Below are 24,086 nucleotides of genomic sequence, written 5' to 3'. Positions count from 1 at the left end.
GGGCGCGCGTTCGGTGCTGGAGACGTGCATTTGCAAACCACAGCTACGGGTGGTATGTGAGGCTGGACAGGGTCACCGAGGTGAGGGGTGGCCGCGGGCCAGGCCCTGAGGGACCCCGACACACGGACCTCCTGGAGGATGACCCTCGCGGAGGGCGACAGAGGGGAGGCGGAAGAGCCAAGAAGGCAGGAGCCCGCCGGGCGTCTCGGACGGCGGGGCAGAGGTCACCCGGCTCCGCTCCGGGCTACGGCGGGCCGGCGGGATGGGCCCGCTGAGAGGGACCGGCGAGAAAGCGTCCTTGAAGAGGCGGCGGGAGGGCAGGGGCGCCGCGGGGACACGCCGAGGGTGGACCCGCCGCCGGGAGGGCGGGTGTCGGCAGCTCCGCGGCGGACAGAGGCCGGGGCCGGGCCGGAGGGTGCGGAGGAGGCTGGGATGGAGCCCCGGGCCGGGACCCGCCCGCCGCCGCCGCCGCCGCCGCCGCCGCCGCCTTACCTGCCGGCCGCGGTGCGGAGCCGAGAGAGCGAGAGGCGCCGAGTCCAGGAGCCCGCCCGCCCGCCGCCGATTCAAATCCCGACGGTTGGCGCGCGCGGCCAATCAACGCGCGGCTGGGGCGCGACGCACGGGACGCCGCCGGCCAATGGGAGGCCGCGCCTAAGGCCACGCCCCCGCGCGCCGGCGGTACCGCTTCCGGGGCGGGGAGCACGCTGGGCGCAGTGCGCGCCGGAAGTCCTCGGGAGCCGCGCGTTGCCGACGAGTGGAGGGTCAGGGGTGCTCGCAGGCAGACGATGACTGCGGGGCCTGCTGTCGCTTGGGGATCTCGTGCTCTGCTACGGACGGTAGACTGGGCGGAAAGGCCGGAGCCTGAGAGCCGCTCGCCCGGGCTTCAGTATGCCCAGCTGTAAAATAGGACCAGGTGTAGCGCCGCCCCCAGGCCGGGTCGTGAGGAGGAGCCGAACCTTCGCGAGGATTGTCGCGGCAGCTCACGACTTCGGGTCATGTGCGGGAAGCGGGAACTCCATGTTCCGTAGTGCCCCACGGGGCTCGATCTCTCACAGCGTACTGCGCCGGCTTGACGGTGGGACTCCATCTCCCAGAGTGCTCCGCGGGCGGGGGAACTCCCATTCCCAGAGTGCCCCGCGGGCGAAGACCTCGTCTCCCAGCGTGCTCCACGGGAAATCCCATTTCCCAGAGTGCCCCGCGGGCGAAGACGTCGTTTCCCAGAGTGCTCCACGGGAACTCCGATTTTCCAGAGTGCCCCGCAGGCGAGGACTCTATCTACCAAACGGCTCCGTGGGCCCCCTCTCCCAGGGTGCCCCGCGCCCACCGGACCGGGAAGCTCGGGCCTGTTCCCCGCGCCGGGGGCGGCGGGTCTCGCCGACGGTTCCCGGCGGCGGCGCGATGGACAGCCCGGAGGTCACGTTCACGCTGGCCTACCTGGTCTTCGCCGTGTGCTTCGTGTTCACGCCCACCGAGTTCCACTCGGCCGGGCTCACGGTGCAGAACCTGCTGTCGGGCTGGCTGGGCAGCGAGGACGCCGCCTTCGTGCCCTACCACCTGCGCCGCACGGCTGCCACGCTGCTGTGCCACTCGCTGCTGCCGCTCGGTGCGCCGGCGGGGCCCGCTCGGGGGGCGGAGGCGGCCGCGCTGCGGGCTCCAGAGGCTGCCGGGCCGCAGGGTCACCTGTCTCGGAGAGTCGGGGAGGGCGCTCGGGGAGAAGCGGCCAGCCCCGAGAGCGAGGCTGCGTCCGCCCGCCCGGCCGCTCGCAGGGAGCAGAAGAGCAGGCTCGGACCCCGGGGGGATGCTCGCCCGCTGGGGCAGGCGCGAGCGGTCACATGGGGTGGGGGGCAGTGCCCCGGAGAAGGGTCTGAGGGCGGGGGTCTGGGGGACAAGGTGGCCCTGCCCCAGGCCTTGGACGGTGGGCGTGGGAAGGGCAGGCAGAGGTAGCGACGCCAGGCGGGGTTGTTACAGGTGCGGAGGCCGGGGAAGGCATGTGTGTGGCCGGCCCGCTCCGAAGTTGCCCAGGGGTCGTGCTGGGCAGTGACTTGGGGCCTAGCTGGGCTCTGGGGGTCGGAGTGTCAGCTGGGTGGACGGGGGACTGGCTGGAGAGTGGGGGAGCAGGCGGGGGTCCGGAGAACACGCAGGCGGAAGCAGGTCTGGGAGGGCAGGGGCGGTGGCCCTGCCTGCAGCTCTGTGGACACGGAGGAGTGTCCACCTGGCAGGCGCGCAGCAGCCTGGCCAGTATGGGGAGCGGCAGGAGGGGCCTGGGCTGAGGCCGGCCGGTGCATGGGGGCTGCCTGCCTGCGTGGACGGCGCGCCGAGTGGAGCCCACGCCGGGATGGGGAGGGAGCTGGCGTGGTGAGCTGGTGGCCCATGTCTTATGGGCCGGGTGGTTGCTCTGCGTGGTGTTGCGGTAACTGCCTGGCCGCCTCCACAGAGCACCCAGCTCCCTGTGAGCAGGGCAGCCCATTAGCCCCGTGCCCAGGTGAGGAGCATGCGGCCTGGGGCCTGGGCTCCCCTGAGGGTGGCGGGTTGGCTTCTGCCCTGGAAGCTCAGGAGCCCTCCAGCTTCCTGGAGCCCGTGGGGGGCTGGGCCACCATCCGAGGACGGGCAGGGACATCAGGACTTAGGGAGCAGAGTGACTCCAGGAGGCCACACCCAGAGGAGGAGGTGGAGCCTGGCCTTGTGGCTGGACACAGGGTCTTGTTTTGTTTTCCAACTTCTTTTGAAATGCCTTTTTTGGGAAACTTTGAATCATATTTGTCGCTACATGATAAATTATCTTAAAATGTAGTGATTTCGGCAATAGCAAACTTATGTCATTATTTTTGTGATTTCATAGCTGCCACTGCACCCCATCACTATCTGCGTTATTCATTTTGAGTGCAAAGTGGCCTCAATCTGGCCAGCAGGGGCCCGGAGCTGGCTCCTGTGTTCTTGCTGACAGCCCCCATCGTTTGGCACACGATGTCCCAGCCCTGGGATGGGTCACACTCAGAGGGGTGGGGTCAAGAGGCCAAGATCCCACTCTGTGGAGGGCAGCTGTGCATCTGGTGACACCAGATCATTGCATTTGTTGTTTTTCTAGTTTTTTTCAGTATTCTTATGTTGTGTAAAATTAAAGTAGCAAATTAAAAACGTTTTTCCCTTTTTTATGGGGTCACTGTCCGGGTCAAGGCTGATTTGGGCCAGTGTGGAGGCAGGTGAGGTCCACCTGCTCTGGGTACCCTGGTCTCGCCCTGGGAGCTGACCAGGGCAGAGGGCCAGGCCCAGGGTTGGGGACGAGAGGAACTTCCCTAGGAGGTACAGGGACAGCACTGTGGCCCTCACTGGGGGAGGACAGTGGCCTGGCAGTCCCGACCTTTGCTGAGACTCACTCTGTTGCTTGCAGGCTACTACGTAGGCATGTGCTTCGCAGCCTCAGAAAAGCAGCTCTACTCCCCGAGCCGGGCCCCAGAGGCCTGGCAGCTCTTCCTCCTGCTGGTGGTCACCCTGCTGACTGTCACCTGCTCCCTGATCTATTACTGGTCCCGGGACCGGTGGGCCCGCCACCCACTGGCCCGTACCCTGGCCCTCTACGCCCTTCCGCAGTCGGACTGGCGGGCCGTTGCTTCCTCTGTCAACACCGAGTTCCGGCGGATCGACAAGTTTGCCACGGGGGCACCGGGAGCCCGTGTGATCGTGACGGACACGTGGGTGATGAAGGTGACCACGTACTGCGTGTATGTGGCCCAGCAGCAGGACGTGCATCTGACAGTGACGCAGTCGCAGCAGCACGAGCTCTCGCCGGACTCCAACTTGCCGGTGCAGCTCCTCACCATCCACGTGGCCAGCGCCAGCCCTGCCGTGCGGGCCTTCGACATCCGGTAGGCATGCCCGAGGTCAGGTGGGGGTGAGCCAGCCAGTGCCCAGGTTCCAGTCTTTGTGCCCCCCGGGAGGCGATGATGTGTGGAGCAGCCCCTGCAGCCATCCCTCCAGTGCCTCCCCCTCAGAGCCCCCACTGCACCCCCCAGGCCCCTCCCTGGCCCCCTCATCCCTTGCCCCCCTTGCGCCCCACAAGTACCCTTTCCTCTCTCTTTCTCCAAGCTCTTCTCTGAATCTGCCTTTTCAGCTTCTTTGGGGAGCATGTTGGGGACACTTGGTGGCTGTACAGGATAGACGCTTGGTGGCTGCCTCAGCTCTGAGGTCTGGGTTCTAGCTGAGGTCTTGTGTCCCATTCCAGCTGAGCTCTTGAGACACGTTTTGGGTCTGCTGAGGACCAGCCTTGCTGTGTTTCAGCTGCAGTTGGCCTGCCTTTTGTCTCTCTCTGCAGCCAGTGGGGTCAGGTGGGCAGTGCTGGGTCCGTGGGCTCTGGCCTCAGGGCCATCTCTGTTGGCTGGTTTTCATTGGACAGCTGGGCTGTGCCTGAGTCCCCATGTTCTGTGTGATTGTGGTGCCCTGGTCACCCTCGGGGCACAGCCTTGGCCTCCCTGCCACCTGCCCCAGGATCTGTGTCAGGTTGCCGGGAAATGATGGTCCTGCCCTGCCGAGGGGCCTCAGTCCAGCGGCCCCAGCCCAGCAGCCCCGCCTCCCTGCAGGCTGAACTCCACGGAGTACGGCGAGCTGTGTGAGAAGCTCCAGGCGCCCATCCGCAGCGCGGCCAACGTGGTCATCCGCCAGAGCCTGGGTGACCTGTTCCTGGAGACGTTTGCCTCTCTGGTGGCGGTCAACCCGGCCTACTCGGTTCCCAGCAGCCAGGTGAGGGGCTGGGCAGGGGTGGGCGGGGTCCCATAGCCCAGCTCCTATGGGCCAGGTCCCTGGGGTGGTGGGGGGCCCCATGGGGTCGTCTGGCCAGGCTCCCCGTGATCCCCTCGGCCCACCTGCAGGAGCTGGAGGCCTGCATTGGCTGCATGCAGACTCGTGCCAGTGTGAAGCTGGTGAAGACGTGCCAGGAGGCAGCTGAGGGCGAGTGCCAGCAGTGCTACTGCCGCCCCATGTGGTGTCTTACCTGCATGGGCAAGTGGTTCGCCAGCCGCCAGGACCCGCAGCACCCTGACACCTGGCTGGCCAGCCGCGTGCCCTGCCCCACCTGCCGTGCGCGTTTCTGCATCCTGGATGTGTGCGCTGTGCGCTGAGCTGGCCAGGCCCTGGCAAGGGAGCAGCCTTGGTCCAGGCCAGCCGTGCCAGGGTCCCCACAACTGCCTTGGGGAGCAGCCAGGCTCCCAGGCCCAGAGTTCTTCTCCCAGCGGGCAACTTGCCTCTGCTCTGAGGCTGTGGAAGTGCAAGGGCTCCTGTTTGGAAAGGAAGTTCCAGCTGAGGTCCTGGCACTGGCAGCAAGGAAGGTCTTGAGTGCCTCTGCTTCCTTCGCTCCCGTTTCTCTGGGTGGGGCTGTGCTGGGCACAGAGAACACAGCCTTGGGCCCATATCCAGAGCATTCTGGGCCTCCTGAGCTGTCTTCTGGGAGGTCCCAGTGTGTCTAACGTGAGCCAATTGCCTTATTTTTACGGAGCACACCTGCTTCTCAGTTACTTTTAGATCTAGATTCCTCTAAGACTTGGCCGAAGCCTTTCTTCCTGCTTCTGTCCCCAAGCCTGCTGCTGGCCCTGTGGTGTTCGCGCCCCCCGCCCCAGAGGCTGCTCTGAGCACTCAGGCAGAGCTTGCAGGTGCAGGGGGAGACCTGGGGTACTGCTCCAGGGTGAGAGCACTGCCTAGAGCTTCCCAGTGGCTGCAGCCAGCCAAGGGGTTGCTCTCTGCCCAGGGAGATCCTGGGCTTCCCCTCAGGGGCTGGGGGAAGGGCTGGCTGCTCTCAGCTGCAGCTCCCTTCCTGTGTGTTTCTGGGAGCCACCCGCTCCTGGAGGGGCGTGCACTTACATCTGCTGCTGCCCCCATGGGTTCAGGGAAAGGCCAAGCCTCAGACTCTTGGCCGAGCGTGGGTATTGAGCTGAAGATCAAGTGCCACTGAGACAGCCAACATCAGCCAACAAGCCTGTTGGGACACAGCGCAGGGCTGGCCACAGCCCCCCAGGGTCCATCTGTTTCAGGAGGGGACATGCCCAGTGGTCAAGGTGTGGACAGGTGTCTTCCCGATTCCTGGTGGCACAGTTGGCCAGGGGAGGGCAGTGCCAGTCCCCAGCTCTGACATATGTGGCTGCTGGAGGGGCCCTCGCTTGGAGCCCTGAAACCTGGGGCCTTAAGCACTCTAAACCTGGTCATCCTAAGCAGGGCTGATGGACCCGGCTGGCCTGGATTGCCCAAGGCTGCACTGAACCCCAGGGAGTTGGGAGCGGAGAAGGCCCAGATTTGTGTGCCCGCAGGGTGCTCAGCAGATGAAGGCCATCAGAGGGGCCAGCCAGGAGCCACCCTCAGCTTCAGCTTGAAGTTTTGGGTGCTGCCAAGGGAGGGCTGGGTCTGCGGTAATTTTTAGTACAAAAGAGTTACTTAGTTTTATGAAGATACACCTATTGCAGCAAAGCAATACATATTTAATAAAATGTTAGTCTGAACTTTATATTATCTCCAAACGGAATATTTTGGTTTTCTGGTATTCGAGCTTTCGTAAAGAGGAAAAGCCAACTTAGAAGTGGCAGTGTCGTGCCCACTTCAACGTGTGCGTTCTGTTCGGAACCAGAAGGGAGACGGGTGCTCCAGGAAGTTCCCTTCTAATTTCCTAGCTGGGGCGGGGGTCTCAAGAAGCCCATTTCTGGGGCACCTGCGGGAGTGGGCGCACTGGGCCTGGGCCTGGTGTTCCGGTGAAGGGGCTGCGGCCAGGGCTCTGGGGGCGGGGTCCGTGAGCAGCGCTCAGGATGCAGGAGCCCGCGGGTGCGGGGCCTGCTGGTTGAGGCCTCCGGCCCCGTGCTCGCGGCCGTGTCCCCTGAGGTGCCGGGTAGCCTGGGTGGCCCAGGAGGGCAGCCACACCCGGCCGCCCGGGATCTCGGCCGGGGGAGCTCCTCGACAGCGCCCTCGCTGCCCCCACGTCACTGCCAGACCCGAACGTTTTTAGGAAAGTGGTGCATATAACGGGCTGAAACACGACGGGCGGACTCGAGTTCTCTGCGGCTTCAGTGTTTGATTCTTGCCACTCGGGGCCTCGTCTCCTCTCTTCTGCACACGTTAGCATTTGACGGCATGAGGCCGGGCCAGGGCCCCGGAGATCGCGGTGTCAGCGCGGGAGGCGGCGCCGGAAACCGCGGGGGTGAGAACTGACGGGCCTCGCGGCGCGGGCATCTCCGCGCGAACAAGTTCCGGCCGAAGCTGAAGAGACAGCGCTGCGCGCGACCCGACGCTGCTCGCCTGCCTCCCCTTCCGGGTTCCCGGTTCCCGCCAGCGCGGAGACCGCCCCGCCGGGCCGGCCAATCGGAGTCCGCCCCCTCCTAACGCCCGCGGCGCGCGCGACCGAATCTCCCGCCAATACCCCTCCCTCGCCCGCGAAGGCGCGGCCGCCTCACGCCGGCGGGGCCCGCTTCTCTCGGCCTCCCCTCCGTCCCCGGCGGGCGGCCCTCCGCCTTCCAGCGGCGGCGTCGGGGCTGCGGTCGCCCCGGCCCGGGCCGCCCGCGAGGCGCGCGGCGGCGCCTCCCCCGCGGTGGCCGATGGTCGCGCCCGGCCTGGCGCGCGGGCGCTCCGGGGGCGGGGCCCGCGGCGCATAAAGGCGGCCGGGGCGGGGCGCGCGCAGTCTGTCAGCGCCGGCGCCGCGAGGAGGCCGTCGCCCGCGCCCGGACCCCGCGCCCCGCCTCGGCCCGCGCGCGCCATGGCCTGCCGGCCGCGAAGCCCCCCCCGGTGCGGGAGCCGCTGCGACGGCGACGCCAGGTGAGGCCGGGCCGCGCGCCGGGGGGCGGCCGGGCGGGGCCGGGCGGGGGTCGGGGCCGGGCGGGGCCTCGGGGCCCGTCCGCCCCTGACGCGGCCTCTCGTCGGCAGCCCGCCGCCCCCCGCGAGATGGAGCCTCGGCCGGAAGCGCAGAGCCGACGGGAGGCGCAGGAAGCCGGAGGACGCCGAGGGCCCCGCGAGGCCGGCGGGCGACCGCAGACCCGACAGGTGGGCCCGGCCCGGCCCGGCCGGCGAGGGGTCAGGCGATGCCCGGCGGGGCTCCCTCGGGCCGCCGCGGGCGGGGGAGGCGGGCATTGGGCCTTGGAGCAGTGTCGGCCTGTGGGTCACCCCCCTCCCGACTAGTCAAGTCCTGTGGATCATCTCCCTCCCCACTAGTCAAGGCCTGTGGGTCACCAGCCTCCCGATTAGTCAAGGCCTGTGGGTCACCAGCAGACTAGTCACAGCTGGTGGGTCACCCCCTTCCCGACTAGTCAAGGTGCTTGTGGGTCACATGTACACCTCTTCCCTAACTAGTCAAAAGCTGTGGGTCACCACCCCAACTAGTCAAGGCCTGTTGGCCACCTCCTCCCTACTAGTTAAGGCCTGTGGGTCACATGTACACCCGTTCCCTAACTAGTCGAGGCCTGTGGGTCACCACCAGACTAGTCAGGGTGCCTGTGCATCACTCCCCTGACTAGTCAAGGCGCCTGTGGGTCACTTCCCTTGAGTAGTCACAGCCTGTGGGTCATGTCCCAGATTAGTCAAGGCGCCTGTGGGTCACCACCCCTATCAGTCAAGGCTTGTGGGTTACCACCCTGACTAGGTCAAGGCCGGTGGGTCATCCTCCTGGCTAGTCAAGGCGCCTGTGGGTCGCTCCTCTGACTAGCTAAGGCCTGTGGGTCACCACCCCAATTAGTTAAGGTGCCTATGTGTCACAACACTTGATTAGCTATGGCTCCTGTAGGTCATGCAATGACTAGTTAAGTCACCTGTGCCTCACAGTGCTGGGTTAGTTAAGGCACTTAGGGGTTACCACACCTGACTAGTTGAGGCACCTGTATCTCACCACACTTGGCTAGTTAAGGCGCCTATGCCTCACAATGCTTGACGAGTCGTGGCATCTATGCCTCACAACACTTGACTAGTTAAGGTGCATATGCCTCACCACACGTGAATAGTTAAAGTGCCTGTGCCTCACCACGCTTAACTAGGTAAGGTGCTTGTGTGCCACGACGTGTCTGTGAGGTGCTTGAGGATCCTGTGATGTATCCCAGTGACGGGTGTCAACAAATACGGGTCTCAATCTCAGTGAGTGAGCCCTACTATGTTCCAGGGACAGCATCATGAGCTACTGTAAACTTAGAATATTCTAATGTAGCTAGTCAGGTTCATTCTTTTTTTTTTTAAACTTTTATTTTTCCTTCAAAGCCCCAGTAGATAGTTGTATGTCATAGTTGTACAGCCTTCTAGTTGCTGTATGTGGGACGCGGCCTCAGCATGACCGGAGAAGCGGTGCATCCGTGTGCGCCCGGGATCCAAACCCGGGCCGCCAGCAGCGGAGCGCGTGCACTTAACCGCTAAGCCACGGGGCCGGTCCCTAGTCAGGTTCATTCTTAACTGTCGACTTAGAGAAGTTAGGTATCTTACCAGAGTCACCAAAGGTGGATGCCAGGATGCAAACCCAGATTTAAGCTCCAGATCTGTCTTTCCATCCTCGTGCTCCCTAGGTACTTTCATTCTGATGAGCCTTTGTTGCGGCATTTATGTGTTTACTTGAGCATTTTCTAGGTTGGTCAGGGTGTTGGGGAGGTCAAGACACCTACCAAATGAGATTTCCATTTTTGTTGTGTCTGTACGCTAATGTGGGTGGGTCAGCAAGTCAGACAAGGTATTTCAGAGGGACACCGAGTGGCTGAAGAAAGAAGCAGGGGATCATGGTGGTGAAGGTTAGCGTGCTGTTCGGAGCCCATGGGCATTGAAGGCCTCGGTTGAGGGACCTTACGTCTGGTGACTGGGACGAAATGGGAGGTGGTCCCTGTGAGGATTCGCCTGCCAAGGCCCTCAGGTGGGGACATATTTGGCCTCTTTGGGACTGACTAGAGAGGGACGAGGGCAGGGGCAGCTAAGTTCAGGTGAAGGGAGTGGTGAAAAAGGTATGGTTCAGGTTAGACTTTTTTTTTTTTTTTTTTGTGAGGAAGATCAGCCCTGAGCTAACATCTGCTGCCAGTCCTCCTCTTTTTGCTGAGGAAGACTGGCCCTGGGCTAACATCCGTGCCCATCTTCCTCCACTTTATATGGGACGCCGCCTCAGCATGGCTTGACAAGTGGTGCGTCTGTGCACGCCCGGGATCCGAACCCAGGCTGCCAGCCGCGAAGTGCGCGCACTTAACCGCTACGCCACCGGGCTGCCCTCTCAGGATGGACTTTTTAAAGCAGGACTCGTAGTACTTGCTGTTGGGTTGGGGGGTGCAGAGAGGAGTCACGGATGACTCCAGTTTTTTAGGCCTAAACACCTTTGTTGCTTGTGGAACCATTTGCCAAGATGAAGGGAATGGGGATGGAGCAGACCTGGCACGGGGAAGGAATCAGTGGGTAGGCTTAAGAAACTTCTCAGACGAGCAAGAGAAGATATGAAGAAATTAATGGTGTCTAAGAGTCTTAATGGAGGAGACCACTCCTGTTAGGCACAGATGTGAATTATCAGCATATAAATGTGAGTTATCAGCGTATACGGATGGCTTTTAAAGATTGAGACTAGGTGAGATTATCTGGGAGGAGGTGTGAGTGTAGGAGAGGGCCTAGACAGCCCTGGGGATAGATGTGAAGAGAAGGTAATCAAACATTGTCATTGAGATGGAGCTCTGAGTCCTCCAGTGGTCTCCCATTTAGCTGAAGATAAAATGTTAAATCCTTATATTGCCTTAAAAGTCCTTTGTATCCCCACAAGTACTCCTCTAGCTCACCAGTCAGCCACCTGGGCCTCCTTATTCTAACATGGCAGGAATGCTCATGTCCTAGGCCCTTTGCACCTGCTGTTTGCTCTGTGCATAATACTTTTCTCCCTGCAATCCCTTGTGATGAGTGGGGAACGCATGCAGGTACCTGCTGAGTAGAGCCAGCTACACCTCCATCACGATGTCCAAGAAGTGGTCCCTTTGGAGGGAGGTTAGTTCAGTGTGTAAAATAGTTGTTTTCCGTTTGAGCAATTTCCCCAAAAGTACTCTTGTCCTAGGTTAGGGTAGGTTGGTGAATATAATCTGCCTAATCTAAGAAATGGGTTTTAGTTCCACCAAAAGTATTCTCTATTATACTAGGAAATACGAGATGTTGCAAAAGCTTGTTTGTAAGCACCTTGTAAAAGTTTAGGAATCTGTCGTGCTGGGAGACCCAGACCTGAACCTCGTGAAACCTAGGGAGGATGTTGATGTCCAACCATGGACAGGCCTGCATTTGGTTCTCCTCTGTATCTGCAACACAATTTATTGAGTCAGTTTAGCCTTTGCTTCATTAATTTGCTTTCAGACTGCCAACTAGTTTTCGACTCTGGAAATTTACTTTTAGAAATCCAATTTGAGTTTCTCTGGGTGGGGTAACCATAAGGGAAGAAATGATAATTATATAAAAGGATTATTCATTTGCTACTGCAATTGCATTTTCAAGGCGTGCCATTTGGTAGCTGGAAAATATAAGGTTGCTTACTGTAGCAGTTGAAGTTAGTGCCTAGTTCTGATACACCAGTGGTGGCCAATAGAAAATTGAGGAAAGATAAAGATATAAGTTTACATTTAATCTCTAAATAACAGACGTACCAGCAATTCTGAGTGCCAGAATTCTTGGCATCAAGCCTTACGTTTCAAGTTGCCTGATGTTGACTAAGGATTTCCTTGAGCTCTAGATAAAACTGAGCTCCTAGATTAAATTGAACCCAACTTTGGTGAGGAGGTACCTGTACCAGTAGACTAAGTCCTAATGCAGTAAGGACTCTGATGTATATTCTTACCCCCCCATTTTAATTACAACATGATATATTCTGAATCATTAATTGTGTGCCTCTAAAAGTAAATAGTAGCCACTATTTAATACATAAATAGCATTTAATGTGTATTATCTGAAATCTTTTTTAAAATCCTGAAAAAAATAACTTCTCATTTTGAAAATAAAAGAACAAGTTGTATTAGGCACCTTTTTTGGTGCTGATGAAATCTCATTGACTTTGTCTGCCTTTTCCCCCAGTGGACTGTGTCTTCATGATTTAGCCAACGCCGGCACATGGTGGGTGCACAGAAGTAGTTTATTGAATGAAGCCCAGAGAGGCTCTCAGTGAATTGCCCAAACTCAGTGAGCTAATAAGTTATGGAGCAGAGATTACCCCAGAGCCTATTCCCTTAGCACTCTTCAAACAATCTCTGAACGTTTCTTGATGTATGATTTGAAAGGAAACTGAAAGTATGTGTCATGGTTCCAGTGTGCATTTTCATTTTATTGCAGCTTTACCACTCCTGAAGGCCCTAAGCCCAGTTCTAGATGTTCAGATTGGGCAAGTGCAGTTGAAGAAGACGAGATGAGGACCAGAGTTAACAAAGAAATTGCAAGGTATACATTTCAGACCACTTTGAAATGTTATCCCTGGTGTTTTTAATTATATATTAAATTCGAGGTTTGTCTTAGAGCAGTAGTTCTTGAAAGTCTGGTCCCCAGACCAGCAACGTCAGCAGCTCCTGGGAACTTCTTAGAAATGCAGATTCTCAGGCCCCACCCCAGGCCTGCTGAATGGGAAACTCCAGTTGGGGCCCAGCCATGTTTTAAGAAGCCTTCCAGAGATGAGTGTGGGCACTGAAGTTTGAGGACCCCTTTCTTAGTGATTGTCCTTCCGAGATGGCGGTGGCTGGGAGGTGGTACTGCTGGGTTGCGGAGAGCTGCCGTGATGTGCTCTAACCTACCGTGCTGGGTGCTCCCACCCCAGCAAAGTGCGTGGAGGTGCTCTACTCAGAGAGCACACTCTTAACTGATACCTGGCTCAGGTAACAGCTCGGAAATACCAGAGCGCTGGAAGGGCTCCCTAACTTAGGGTCGGTGAACCCCTTGTAGTTGTGCCCAAAGTTGTTGTGTGTATCCAAGTTCTCGTATCCAAGTTCTCACCAACTCCAAGCCACTTCCTTGACTCATTACAGTTCAGATGATACAGCCGTAACCACTGCTTATCTCCCTCGATTACATTCTTGTATTTTTTAGGCTTTTCTCCCATTTGATAGATGCCATCCAACCCAGCTGAATGAACTTTGAGTTAAAATGTTGTGGCTCATAATTAGTTGAAGTATGTTGAACCGACTTGGTTAGTTCTTAATTCGGATGAGAAAATGTGTCCTCAGTGTCAGCAGGGAGGCAGGGCCAGACTGCCTGCTCCATCTCTGCAGTAGGTGGTAGTATTTATACCTGCCTCCTTTGGAAAGGCACAGGCACACATGGGGGTTGGTTATGACCACTCAAGGGGCCACTTAATTTCTTCTAGGCATCAAATGTATGTGTGTGGGTGGGTAGTACACCTGGATAGAAAAAGTGGACCGGGAGTTGACACGTGGGCTCCAGTGTTTTGATTGAGTTTTATTTATCTGGATCTTGATTTTCTCAACTGTGAAGTGAGGATGTTTGACTTGGTCTATGCATTTTCTGTGTTCTGCTCACAAGGCTTATAACCACTTTCCATATACCTATCTGTCCTGACCCCTCTTTTCTTCCTCATTTGTCTCTGAAAATTGTCCTACTTTGCAAAATAGGCCTGCTCTGTTTTGGGTCACTCTGTTGATCACATCCTTTCTGATGGAAAGCTGCTGCTTTTAGTAAGACCCAGGTGATTTGACCTGCTGAAGACCGCGGTCTGCTTTACTTCCCACCAGGAAGAGGGGCGTGAGAATTGAGCTCACTATACTTCAAGGAGGATAACACGCACTACACACCAGCTGTCTGAAAATTTGAAGATAGGTTTCTCGTACCTGAAGCCAGTCTTTTTCAGTGAGGTCCCAGAGACCATGAAGCCCTACAGAAAATGATTTGAGGGACTAGTTTCTCAGTTCTCACAGGATGGTATATTATCAATGCTATTCTAGATACACAGGAAATAAATAAGTTCCTTACCTTCTGGTGTCCAGACTGCACTGGGATGCCACAGCAAATGTGAGAGAAGGGCGAGAATTGGAGATTTTTGAAGGAGACACAGTGATCTGTGACATCTTTTAGACACTTACATGAACTTCCAGCTTGAGATGGTTCATGGTTTCACTGTTAGCTTGCACTGTGCTTGTTTTGGTGACATACCTTGGCAAAGCTGGGTTTTGGTAGTTGCTGTGATAGAAAGCAAATGCCTTGTGAAATCCATGAGGAACGAGATGGGCTGGGGGTGTTCAGTCTCTTTCCAAGATCGGAAAAGGTGAGCAGTGCCCAACAGGCACACATGTCCCATTAGTAAGTAATTGTGGTATTATAAATAAACATTTTTTATTTCAACTTATGTTTATTTTTTTCAAAAGGCTGCAGGGTTTTGAGGGTGTAAATCTCTCTGTTGTTTGGATCGCACTACTTGAACTGAAACTTAGCGGTTTCTTCGGCCTAGAGAACCTCTGCGTTACGTACACTGGTACCTGAGGGCATTGACGTAGGAGTTTTCTGTCAGAACCTGGTTGCTTTAAGCACTTCATATGATCTTGGCAAATAAGCTTTATCTTTTTATAAAAGGAAGTGACTGAGTGAGGTTGAAAATACAGTCATGTGTCACTTAACGTTTTGAGAAATGCGTTGTTAGGTGATTTTGTCATTGTGTGAACATCATAGTCTGTACTTAAACAGTCTAGATGGTATAGCCTACTACACACCTAGATTACATGGTACTAATCTAATGGGACCACAGTCATATATGTGATCTGTTGTTGACCAAAACATCATTATGCAACACGTGACTGTAAAAGAAACAACATGCTGTTACTCTAATCCATTTACCCAGACCACACTGTTCAGGAAGAAGGCTTTATTCCTTGTGGCTATCTTTTAGCTCTAAAAGCATTAAGTGTTAAGTTTTTTATAGCTTTTTAAAAACAGCAACATTTATTTTGTTGTCAGATATAAAAGAAAACTCCTCATAAATGATTTTGGAAGAGAGAGAAAATCATCATCGGGAAGGTAAATGCCATGTAAATGTTTCTTTTCTAATTGTGAACGTGAGATACTGACTGTCTCAATAGCACTTACTGACTGATTAGTCTGTTCTTCACTGATTTGAAATATTGTATCATGTACTAAATTCCCCTGTGTACAAAGATTCTAGACTGTTCTGGGGTTAATATGGGTTGGAATCTAGAGGACAAATACTCCTTCATTATTGTTTCAACATTTTCTTTCATAATGATCTTAATTGTGAGGCTTATTCTGTTGTTAATTTCATTTTCTTCAGTTCTGATTCGAAGGAGTCTGTGTCTTCAGTGCCAGCCGACTTAGAGACAGATGAAAGTGTCCTGATGAGAAGACAGAAACAGATCAACTATGGAAAGAATACCATTGCCTATGATCGCTATATTAAAGAAGTCCCAAGGTAGTCTTGTCTCATTGGCATGTCTTGATCAAGTCTTGTGGCATTGCAGTCTAAAGAGTTGCTTGTGTGGTAAATCTGATTCTGGGAATAGTTCACACCTGCTAAGAACTGTTTATTAATGACTTTCAGGAGCTTGTGTAAATAAAGAATGGATTGGTGACTGAAAAACCAAGGACATGAAGATAAAAATAACATTTTCATAATTTAGAATGTTAGGTAACATTTCTCAGGACTCATAGCAGTCTTGTAAATGGAAAGTTATTACAATATGTGCTGGGAAAACAGTCAAGTTTAAGTCACATATTGTAAAGATCTTACTGGAGAAAAAAATGAGCATTGCCCCATTTTGCACGGGAAGCAGGCTCTTGCCTATCCTGCTTCCTCACACACACAGAAGGGTGCAGAGGAAGTTTTAGAGAGTACATCAGCTTCTTGACAGAACTGGGATTCAATTGTACTTTTGTGGAGCACAGATTGCAAAAGAATAGTAGAGTCAAAGAGGTAGTGCTTTTTTATACATGACTTTGCTCGTTTTGTAGAATATCAGTTGATTGAGAACTTTTTTTTTATGTTTATTTATTTATTTATTTATTTGTGAGGAAGATCAGCCCTGAGCTAACATCCATGCTAATCCTCCTCTTTTTTTTGCTGAGGAAGACCGGCTCTGAGCTAACTTCTGTTGCCAATCCTCCTCTTTTTTTTTTTCCCCCAAAGCCCCAGTAGATAGTTGTATGTCATAATTCCACGTCTTTCTAGTTGCTGTGTGTGGCCTCAGCATGGCCGGAGAAGCGGTGTGTTGGTGCGTGCCCGGGATCCGAACCTGGGCTGTCAGTAGCGGAGTGCGCGCACTTAACCGCTAAGCCATGGGGCCGGCCCCGAGAACTGTTTAATAACACTAATCTCCAGTTTGGTTAATCTTCAAGCTAATGTATAAATGTGAATGGCGTGTGCTAGGGTAATCTTCCTCTCTCCCACAGACACCTTCGACAGCCTGGCATTCATCCCAAGACCCCCAACAAATTTAAGAAGTATAGTCGACGATCGTGGGACCAGCAAATCAAACTCTGGAAGGTGGCTCTGCATTTTTGGGATCCTCCAGCTGAAGGAGGATGTGATTCGCAAGAAATGTATGTTTTCATTGCATTCTTGTCCTCTACTTCTGTGATTCGTGCAGTGACTGAAGTAGGTCTGTCAATTTGTGTGGCAGGTTATTGTGGTATGAAGTCCTCCTGGGAATTCTAAGGGAACAGAGCAGGCAGTTGTCACAACTTCATGTCCGTTTTCTCTGTGCACAAGTGTGTAAAGCTGGATGGGTGGGCTCTGGGATAGGCTACAGGGAGTAGTGTGGTTTCTGGATTGAATTTACTTTTTGTAGCTAGAAACAATAGAGCTTAATAAACCTAGAAATAAGTGGGTTTTTGTTGTTTTTTAAGATAAATATTCTAAAAAGTATTGGAGTAATTTATGTTGAACTGTGAAATGAAAGTTCTTTTTTTAATGAAGGAAGGCTTTTATCTTTTCCCTATTGGTTTTTAAATTTGTGCCTAGTTGGAAAGATCTCAGGCCTGAATTTTTGCCACACGGTTGGGATGCCAGTTAAACAGGGAGGTAGGGAGAATAGTCTTGCACTTGGCTCCCTCTGTGTGGTTCTTTCTCGTCTCCTCTCTTGACCTGAGCCTCTCCCTCCCTCAGAGACGTGTTTATTCATTCAGCAAATAATGCTTTGTGCTGGGGAAACTTATTAGAAACTGTCCTGTTGGAAGCAGTTCCTAACATTGTTTTACAAATTTGGCCTCACAGATGTCATACCGATTTTTTTCCAGTGTGACACTATTGTCCCATTCTCTTTATGAGGAGAAAATTGGGAAAATGAGTGATGATGTGTACTATGGTTTGTTGCAGTGTTCATCCCCCCCCAAAATTGGTCTTATTATTGATGCTTCTACTTACAAGGATGCTCGTGGATGTGTATAAGTAGTTTCTCCACAGTTGAGAATGGGCTAGTTGTGGTGTGCTCTGAATCAAGCAAATGTTTTCGCCTGCAGTAACTGCCTCCAGCTTGGCCTCTGCGATGACACGCAGGGTTTAGGTGTGGCATGTGGGGAGTCACCGAAAGCTGTCCCGTCCCTCAGAGCAGAGGAGACACCTGTCAGTTTCCTCACAGGGCAGCCTGGTGTTGGTGGTATCTGTGTCGATGGACAGACTTGGAGGACTTCCCTGTATCCCGTGTCTCCTGGCTTTGTCAAGTGGTGACTGACATGCCTGTTTGACTTCGCAGACATCCTGTAGACCTCGGGGAAATGGAGACGGAATCTGTGGAAAGCAGCTCCGAGTCCCAAGCGAGCTCTCAGGATAACTTCGTAAGTACCTTTCCTTGGTTCTGTCTCGTAACATGAGGTGCTTCATATTAATTGTTGACAACATATGCCACTTTATAAACTGAAGTTTAAGCTGAAGTTTGATTCTAATGCTTACGAAAAAGGGGCTCCTTACCCCCTTTCTTACGTCGTTGAAATACCAGATTTGATGGAGTTCCTAGGTAGTGGCCTTAATTTAGGTTTTTGGTTCGATCCAACTAATCACTCCTACCGTTTTCATTTACAGGTAAAAAGCTTTCTCCCCTCTGGTTCCAGCGTCTACACAGGCGATGTCACTGGCATTAATTTTAGGCTGTATACAATTTGTGCTGGTGAATTGCTAGTATAGGAATCATCTGCTAACTGTATTATATAAAGGAATGCTTTGGGCCCAGGAGTTTTCCCTACATTTGCCAATTTAAAAAATTACATGTTTTTGAGAAAAAACTTAAAAGATTAAAAGCAATATACAAAATTGTATCGTCTTCAATTCTGTAGTTATTGGATGCACGATCTTCCAGACTTTTCTGCATGTGTACAAGCAAATACACATCAGCAGTTTACAATAAAAGGATCCTTTTATAAAAGAGACCACCCCAATATTTGCATATGGAAATATCCAGCATGTTCAGTGAAAAAATAGGTTAAAAACTAGAAAACATAAATATTTGTTGTGAAGTACTCATGCTTTATATAAGATCATCTTGTGCTGTGTTCGAATGGTTCAGAAGCATATAAAGGTTTATAGTTGTGTTTTCCTGCCATCCTTTAATCTGTGTCACCCCTGGTAAGCCTGGTACGTGTCCTTCCAGTCTTGTGGACCATCTGCACACCACACACTCTTTTGTTGCTGACAGTATGTTACAGAGAGGTTAGAAGTAACATAAATGTCCAGCGGTAGGGGAGTGGTAAAATTATGTTACTGTCATAGGGAATACAACTGTTACAGATTGGTTGCGAAGACTAGTGACATGGGAGAATTGTTGGGGTAAGTAAAAAGAGGATATTTAATGAGAGGATGACCGGTTTTGTGGATATTTACACATAGGCATGACTAAAAAGAAACCCATGAAGATCTCAGCAGGTTGTATCCTTAGTGTGGATTAAGAGTAAGCCTTGTCCCATCTCAAGAAACAGATTCTGAACGTGCCCCTTGCAGTGTCAGAAGTTAGAGGGCGATGCGCAGGCCTAGGGGACCAGGGAGGGGAGAAGAGACTGCACAGGTGCATACAGGGAGCCAGACGATGAAGATTAGAGACGGGGGTCCTGGTGGGAGGTCCTGGGGGCAGCCAAGGAGAGGTGGGGCTCAGAGATGGCTGGATGTGCAGGAGGGAGAAGAGAAGGCTGGGCACAAACATGTTTAGTGCAACGGACACCTAGTGGACAGACCGTCTGTCGCGGTGTGTGTTCCTTAACCACTCAGAAGCAAGCTTCACCGCTAAACTACTGCACACAGCCACAGTATAATTATTGTGCCCAAGAAATGTAACACTGATAAAGCACTGCTGTCTAATAAACAGTCCATATTCAGGTTTGTCAGTTGTCCCAATAATGTCCTTTTTACAGGTCTTTTTTGATCCAAAATTTAATCACGGATTACATGTTTAAAGGGCCGTGTCTCTTAAATTTCCTTTAGCTTAGAATAGTTTTCCTGCCTCTCCCCCCATGACATTGTGTTTTTTTTTGAGGAGTTCAGGCTAGCTTTTGTAAAGCAGGATGTTCCTCAATTGGGAGTTGTCGTATTGTTTCCTTAAAGATTAGATTCAGGATGAACAGTAGGAGCAAGAGTATGACAGTGGAGATCAGTTTGTCCCATTGTCGGTGATGTTAAATTTATAACATGATTGGAAGGGTATCAACCAGATTTCTCTATTCTAAAAATAGGAAATTTCTTTAAACATTCATTTAAAACTTGGGTTTTAGTTGGTATAAACATACTTCATCTGGTTTAAACTCTGTAAGTGGTAAACTAACATTTGAATATGAGACCTTTCAGTTAAACTTTTTTATTTATTTATTTGTTTTCCCCCAAAGCCCCAGTAGATAGTTGTATGTCATAGCTGCACATCCTTCTAGTCTCTGTATGTGGGACGCGGCCTCAGCATGGCCGGAGAAACTGTGCGTCGGTGCGTGCCCGGGATCCGAACCTGGGCTGCCAGCAGTGGAGCGCACGCACTTAACCGCTAAGCCACGGGGCCGGCCCTCAGTTAAACTTTTTTAATGAAAAAAGCAAAACCTGTTCATTAAAGCAGTCCAGAAACATATTAAACACTGTCACCTCCTGTCTTGAGAGTCACTGTTCAGTTTTGCCTAGCCTTTTAGCATTCCTTCTCTGCTTATAAAAGGTGTACATGTTTTTATACAGGGCCTCGTAAATAGTACATACAGTCCCTTTGGCAGTATAATCATTAGGATCCCTCCCGATTACAAGTGAATGCACAGACTTTGATGTGCATTCTCTCACGTGATTCCCAGAAGTTGTGTGGTGTAGGAAGTGGCTCCCGTTTTTGAGGTGAGGTGGGCGTGGCCCCAGTGCTAGAGCTGAGGCAGATCTTCCTCAGCGGGTGAGCAGGTGCTCAGTGGTTTGATGTGATTCTGCTTCACGAGTCCCAGAGGATGGTGGTGTGCATCTGCTCCACACAGCAGCTCCTGTTCCAGTTGAATGGCTGTGGCTCAGAGGCCTTAAAGGGTCAGTTGGCTTCTCATTGTGGAGGGTAAGGGGCGGTGTTTGGTGGGTAGAGTTTGACACATCTAGCTGAAATAAAGTTTGATGTTATCTTTGAATTTTAATTAGCTAATTGTTTTGAATTCTCTGTCGTGAGTGTTCCAGCATTCATAGACCTTTGCTGGTGATGATCAGTCTTAGTCCTATAGTACTCTGGGCATAGGAAGAGGCATTCGCTCCTTCGGTAGGGGTTAGCAGCTTTGTGCTCAGTTCCACCCGTATGTCTGTGGAACTAGCCATGACCCATGCTTCTGTTTTCTAGGATGTGTACTCTGGCACACCCACCAAAGTTAGACACGTGGACTGCCAAGTGGGGGACGAGTTTGATTTGGAAGCTTGTCTAACTGAACCCTTGAAAGACTTCCCAACCATGAGCTAACTGGTGCCACCTGGAGGCCACTGAAAGCAAGAGTCGCCTCCACCTGCCCAGGTGGAGGGCCAGCTAAGCATGCGTCGTACATTGTTAACTGGATGGTTTCTGTTAATAGTTCATTATCTCACGGTGAATTGTTATTCTTGCCTTATTTTCTTAAGAAACATTAATTTTATGTATAGTGAGTGTATTTTGCATGTTTTAACTTGTAAATGGAACTAAATCCAAGCAAAACTGAACCTGAAGCAATCTTGCAACAAACTTAATTGCTTAATCCCTACCATCTTTTAAGTTAGCCTGACCAAGCATACTTTAACTGGTGTTCCATGAGTATTTTAGACATTAAGTTCCCACTTGTCAGATGGCTGGTTTGCGTTTAACCATATGTTCATGGGACCAAACTAGCATCAGCTTTCTTTAAAGTATTCTCAGAATCAGATACCTTTAGTATCTTTATGGAAACTTAATTTTTGGCTTTTTGTCAGTATGTCTAGGTGTGTTGTTTTCCTCAGACAGAGCACTGAATAGTCAAAGGTATTAAATTGAGCTAAGTTAATGGATTTTATGTAAGTTACACAGTCTTAATTTGGTACTTGTAAATAGCACTAAGTCGGCCTTCTACCTATAATTCTCCAAGAGTTAAGGCAGCAGAAGGATTTAGTAAGAACTTTTTTTTTTTTACAATCAGTTAATTTACCATGTAAAATTGCTGTAAATGATAATGTGTACAGGTTTCTGTTCAAATATTCAATTGTAAACTTCTTGTTAAGACTGTTATGTTTCTTTCGCTTTTGTATGGAATGACATTGCAAAAATAAAAAGAAAAGAACTTTCTTTAACTGATTTATTACATTGCCAGATAGGCCAACTGCCACGATAATTCTTGTGTTTGGAGGATTCGAGTAAGCATCTGACCTTATCATGTGGCACTGGAGAGGATGGTACACGGTGGTAAAAGAATCATGACCCAGACTGGTTCAACCCCACCCCACCCTGTGAGGAGGACCTCATTTGATAGGTTTGGAGCTCTGATGTGGGATCTTGGTCAGCCTGGAGCCAGATCCAGATCTCGTGTCGGTGTGGGGCCCAGCCACATTTGGTGTGTGCTTTCCTTAGACCCAGGGTCTCCTGGTTGAAGGAAGTGTGTGCCTAGCAGACTCACAGGAAGCCAGGGACCTAGGTTTGATGCCTATTGAGCAACTGGGGTGACAGGGCCTTTCCCCGTCTCCTGAGACACCAGGGCTGCACGGTCTACCCTGGAGCAGAGTGAGCATTGGACCTGGGTCCTGAGGGGCCTGCCCTGCCCATGGTGTGTCTTCCACAGTCATACACTTGGACCCTCGCAGCTCTCCTGCGGATATTGCCACCAGCCCACAGCCACGGCCACACACCTCAAGGCTGCTCCCTCAGAAGTGATGCTGAACTTGCTTCAAGCAAAGGGTGAACTTTGGCAGCTTAGTTTAAGGTGTTTTGAAAGGGCAGACACCCTTTCTTGCTTACTTAACACGTTTGTTGAGCTCGTACTACGTCAGGCAGTCTGGTAGTCACTGGGGACATGGAGGAGACGGAGTGTCCCAAGGTCTGCTGTCACACACCAGTGGGGATGGAAGACAGTACACATGCTGTCAGGTTAAAAGATAAGAGTAGAGAAGGGTGTGGGGCATGGGGAGTAACTGGGTGCTGGGAGGTGGCCATTTTTTGCAGGTCGATTGGGAGGTGCCTCATAAGGCAGCATTGAGCAGACATGTGCTGTTGGGGAAGAACATTCACCCCAGGTGGCAGCAAGTGCAAAGGCCCTGAAGTGGGAGTATGGGTGTCGACTGCCGACCAAATCCTCAAGTGGGGGAGACACTGTAGCCGGGCGGTGGGCAGGAGCCGAAAGGACCTTGGAAAGCTTGAAGAGCTGTGAGGAAAGTGCTAGTGGATGCCTCGGGGGCTTTGAGGAGACTGCCAGTGAGGGTTGGTGGGAAGGTGTGGGAATACTGGAAACGGGACCAGAGCGGGTCCTTGCTAAGTAGTGACAGGAAGTTGAGCAGAACTGTTGCACGCCGTGTGCTGGTGGCAAACTGACTAATGGACTGGGTGATGTGGGTGAGATTTCTAGGCAGAGCGTTGCTACCTCTGGCTTCCTGCTGCTTATCCTAGAAGGCAAGAGTAGAATGCAGTCTATACGGAAACTGAAATATAATACTATACACCTGAAATGCACACAGTGTTAAAAGCCAATATGACCGTCATAAAAAAAAATTAGTAATATAAAAAAATTGTGGAAGTACTGTGGTGATGGTTGCACAAAATTGTGAATGTAATTAATGCCACTGAATGGTACATTTAAAAGTGTTTAAAATGGCAAAATTTCTGTTATGTTTTGCTACAATAAGATAAATAAAAGGCGAGAGTAGAGAGAAGCTAAAGGAAAGACTAACGTGAAGGAGTGGCACTTTAATGGTCTCAATTATTCTCAGCCTTTCCAGATGGCAAAAAAGGCTAACATAAGAAATGGCTTCGGAGCAAAGATCAAATCCAGAGGACGGCCAGGAAGATGTGATCTGTAATGAAGCTGAGGCCGTGGATATAAGATGCTGTGTTAAGAACTTAGGATATTGGCAGCCTTTCCAGCTAACAATAGGGCTTCTAACAAGCTGAAGAGCTTGTCCCTCAGTAGAAGCCCAAAACAGAGAAGGGCTTATTTTGAGGAGATCTGTGCATTTGGCTTTTGTCTAGTGAATTGAACCCCCATAAGGTTCACAGGAAACCCACAAAACTTTTGAAAGAATTATTTCGGCAAAAATCTTGCCAGTTTGAACGGAAAGGGACAGGTGGTATCAAATGAAAAGACTTGGGACCCTCAAGATTCTACTGGCAGGCAGCAGGCTGAGAAAACTACACAGCTGCAAACACAGGCTACCTTTCATGGAAAAAGAAAGATAATTCGGAGGGTGGAACCAGGAGTCTGGAGGCAGAGCCAAGAAGCACAGAGAATTGCTGTTGGAGCAGGACTGAGACCTAATTAAGGATTGCCATGGCCAGTGCTGCCCCTCCTTGCCCACCCTGCTTTGAACAGGAGTCTCTAAAGCACTTAGCGTAGGTCTGGCCCATTGTACATTGGGGGTGTGTGTGGTGGGGCCTAGGACAGAGGCAGGTAAGTCATCTCTTTTTTTCAGAGGTCTTCAGACAGGAACTCCACACCAGGAGCTGTGCTTGTGGAACTCCATCTGAGGAGAGCCAATTTCAGTGACGAAATTCTGGATTTAGGGCTGGTGCTATAGTAGAATA

General features: G+C 52.1%; 2 protein-coding genes across 5 annotated transcripts; both read left to right on the top strand.

Annotated features, from left to right (window-relative positions):
- Positions 1-776: 776 nt before the first annotated feature.
- Positions 777-6,484, top strand: TMEM129 (transmembrane protein 129, E3 ubiquitin ligase). 3 transcript variants are annotated; one of them, XM_058546528.1, is made up of 4 exons: positions 777-1,603; positions 3,389-3,863; positions 4,575-4,734; positions 4,863-6,484. In XM_058546528.1, exons 1-4 carry the CDS (start codon positions 889-891, stop codon positions 5,109-5,111), a joined length of 1,599 nt encoding a protein of 532 aa, XP_058402511.1. In that variant the 5' UTR covers positions 777-888; the 3' UTR covers positions 5,112-6,484. The 3 variants fall into 3 exon arrangements, with proteins under 3 accessions (XP_058402511.1, XP_058402513.1, XP_058402512.1); XM_058546530.1 differs by lacking the exon at positions 4,863-6,484 and having other exon boundaries at positions 4,483-4,667; XM_058546529.1 differs by lacking the exon at positions 4,863-6,484 and having other exon boundaries at positions 4,456-4,667.
- A 1,211-nt stretch (positions 6,485-7,695) lies between these two features.
- Positions 7,696-21,644, top strand: SLBP (stem-loop histone mRNA binding protein). Of its 2 annotated transcripts, XM_058546531.1 has the most exons (8): positions 7,696-7,779; positions 7,888-8,004; positions 12,265-12,369; positions 14,887-14,946; positions 15,218-15,355; positions 16,333-16,482; positions 17,634-17,715; positions 20,700-21,644. In XM_058546531.1, the coding sequence occupies exons 1-8, from the start codon at positions 7,721-7,723 to the stop codon at positions 20,814-20,816; spliced, it is 828 nt and encodes a 275-aa protein (XP_058402514.1). In that variant the 5' UTR covers positions 7,696-7,720; the 3' UTR covers positions 20,817-21,644. The 2 variants fall into 2 exon arrangements, with proteins under 2 accessions (XP_058402514.1, XP_058402515.1); XM_058546532.1 differs by lacking the exon at positions 7,888-8,004 and having other exon boundaries at positions 7,706-7,779.
- Positions 21,645-24,086: the final 2,442 nt, after the last annotated feature.

This window comes from Diceros bicornis, chromosome 8, assembly GCF_020826845.1.
Source record: "Diceros bicornis minor isolate mBicDic1 chromosome 8, mDicBic1.mat.cur, whole genome shotgun sequence".
NCBI classification, from domain to species: domain Eukaryota; kingdom Metazoa; phylum Chordata; class Mammalia; order Perissodactyla; family Rhinocerotidae; genus Diceros; species Diceros bicornis.
The sequence above is the reverse complement of the archived record's forward strand: the minus strand, read 5'-3'. Positions and strand labels throughout refer to the sequence as shown.

Coding starts and splice junctions, on each gene's coding strand:
- TMEM129 (XM_058546528.1), top strand. CDS start 889: ATGCCCAGCTGTAAAATAGGACCAGGTGTAGCGCCGCCCCCAGGCCGG. Junction 1,604..3,388: donor CCACTCGCTGCTGCCGCTCG/GTGCGCCGGCGG, acceptor TGTTGCTTGCAG/GCTACTACGTAGGCATGTGC. Junction 3,864..4,574: donor GTGCGGGCCTTCGACATCCG/GTAGGCATGCCC, acceptor GCCTCCCTGCAG/GCTGAACTCCACGGAGTACG.
- SLBP (XM_058546531.1), top strand. CDS start 7,721: ATGGCCTGCCGGCCGCGAAGCCCCCCCCGGTGCGGGAGCCGCTGCGAC. Junction 12,370..14,886: donor GTTAACAAAGAAATTGCAAG/GTATACATTTCA, acceptor TTTTGTTGTCAG/ATATAAAAGAAAACTCCTCA. Junction 16,483..17,633: donor GGATGTGATTCGCAAGAAAT/GTATGTTTTCAT, acceptor TTGACTTCGCAG/ACATCCTGTAGACCTCGGGG.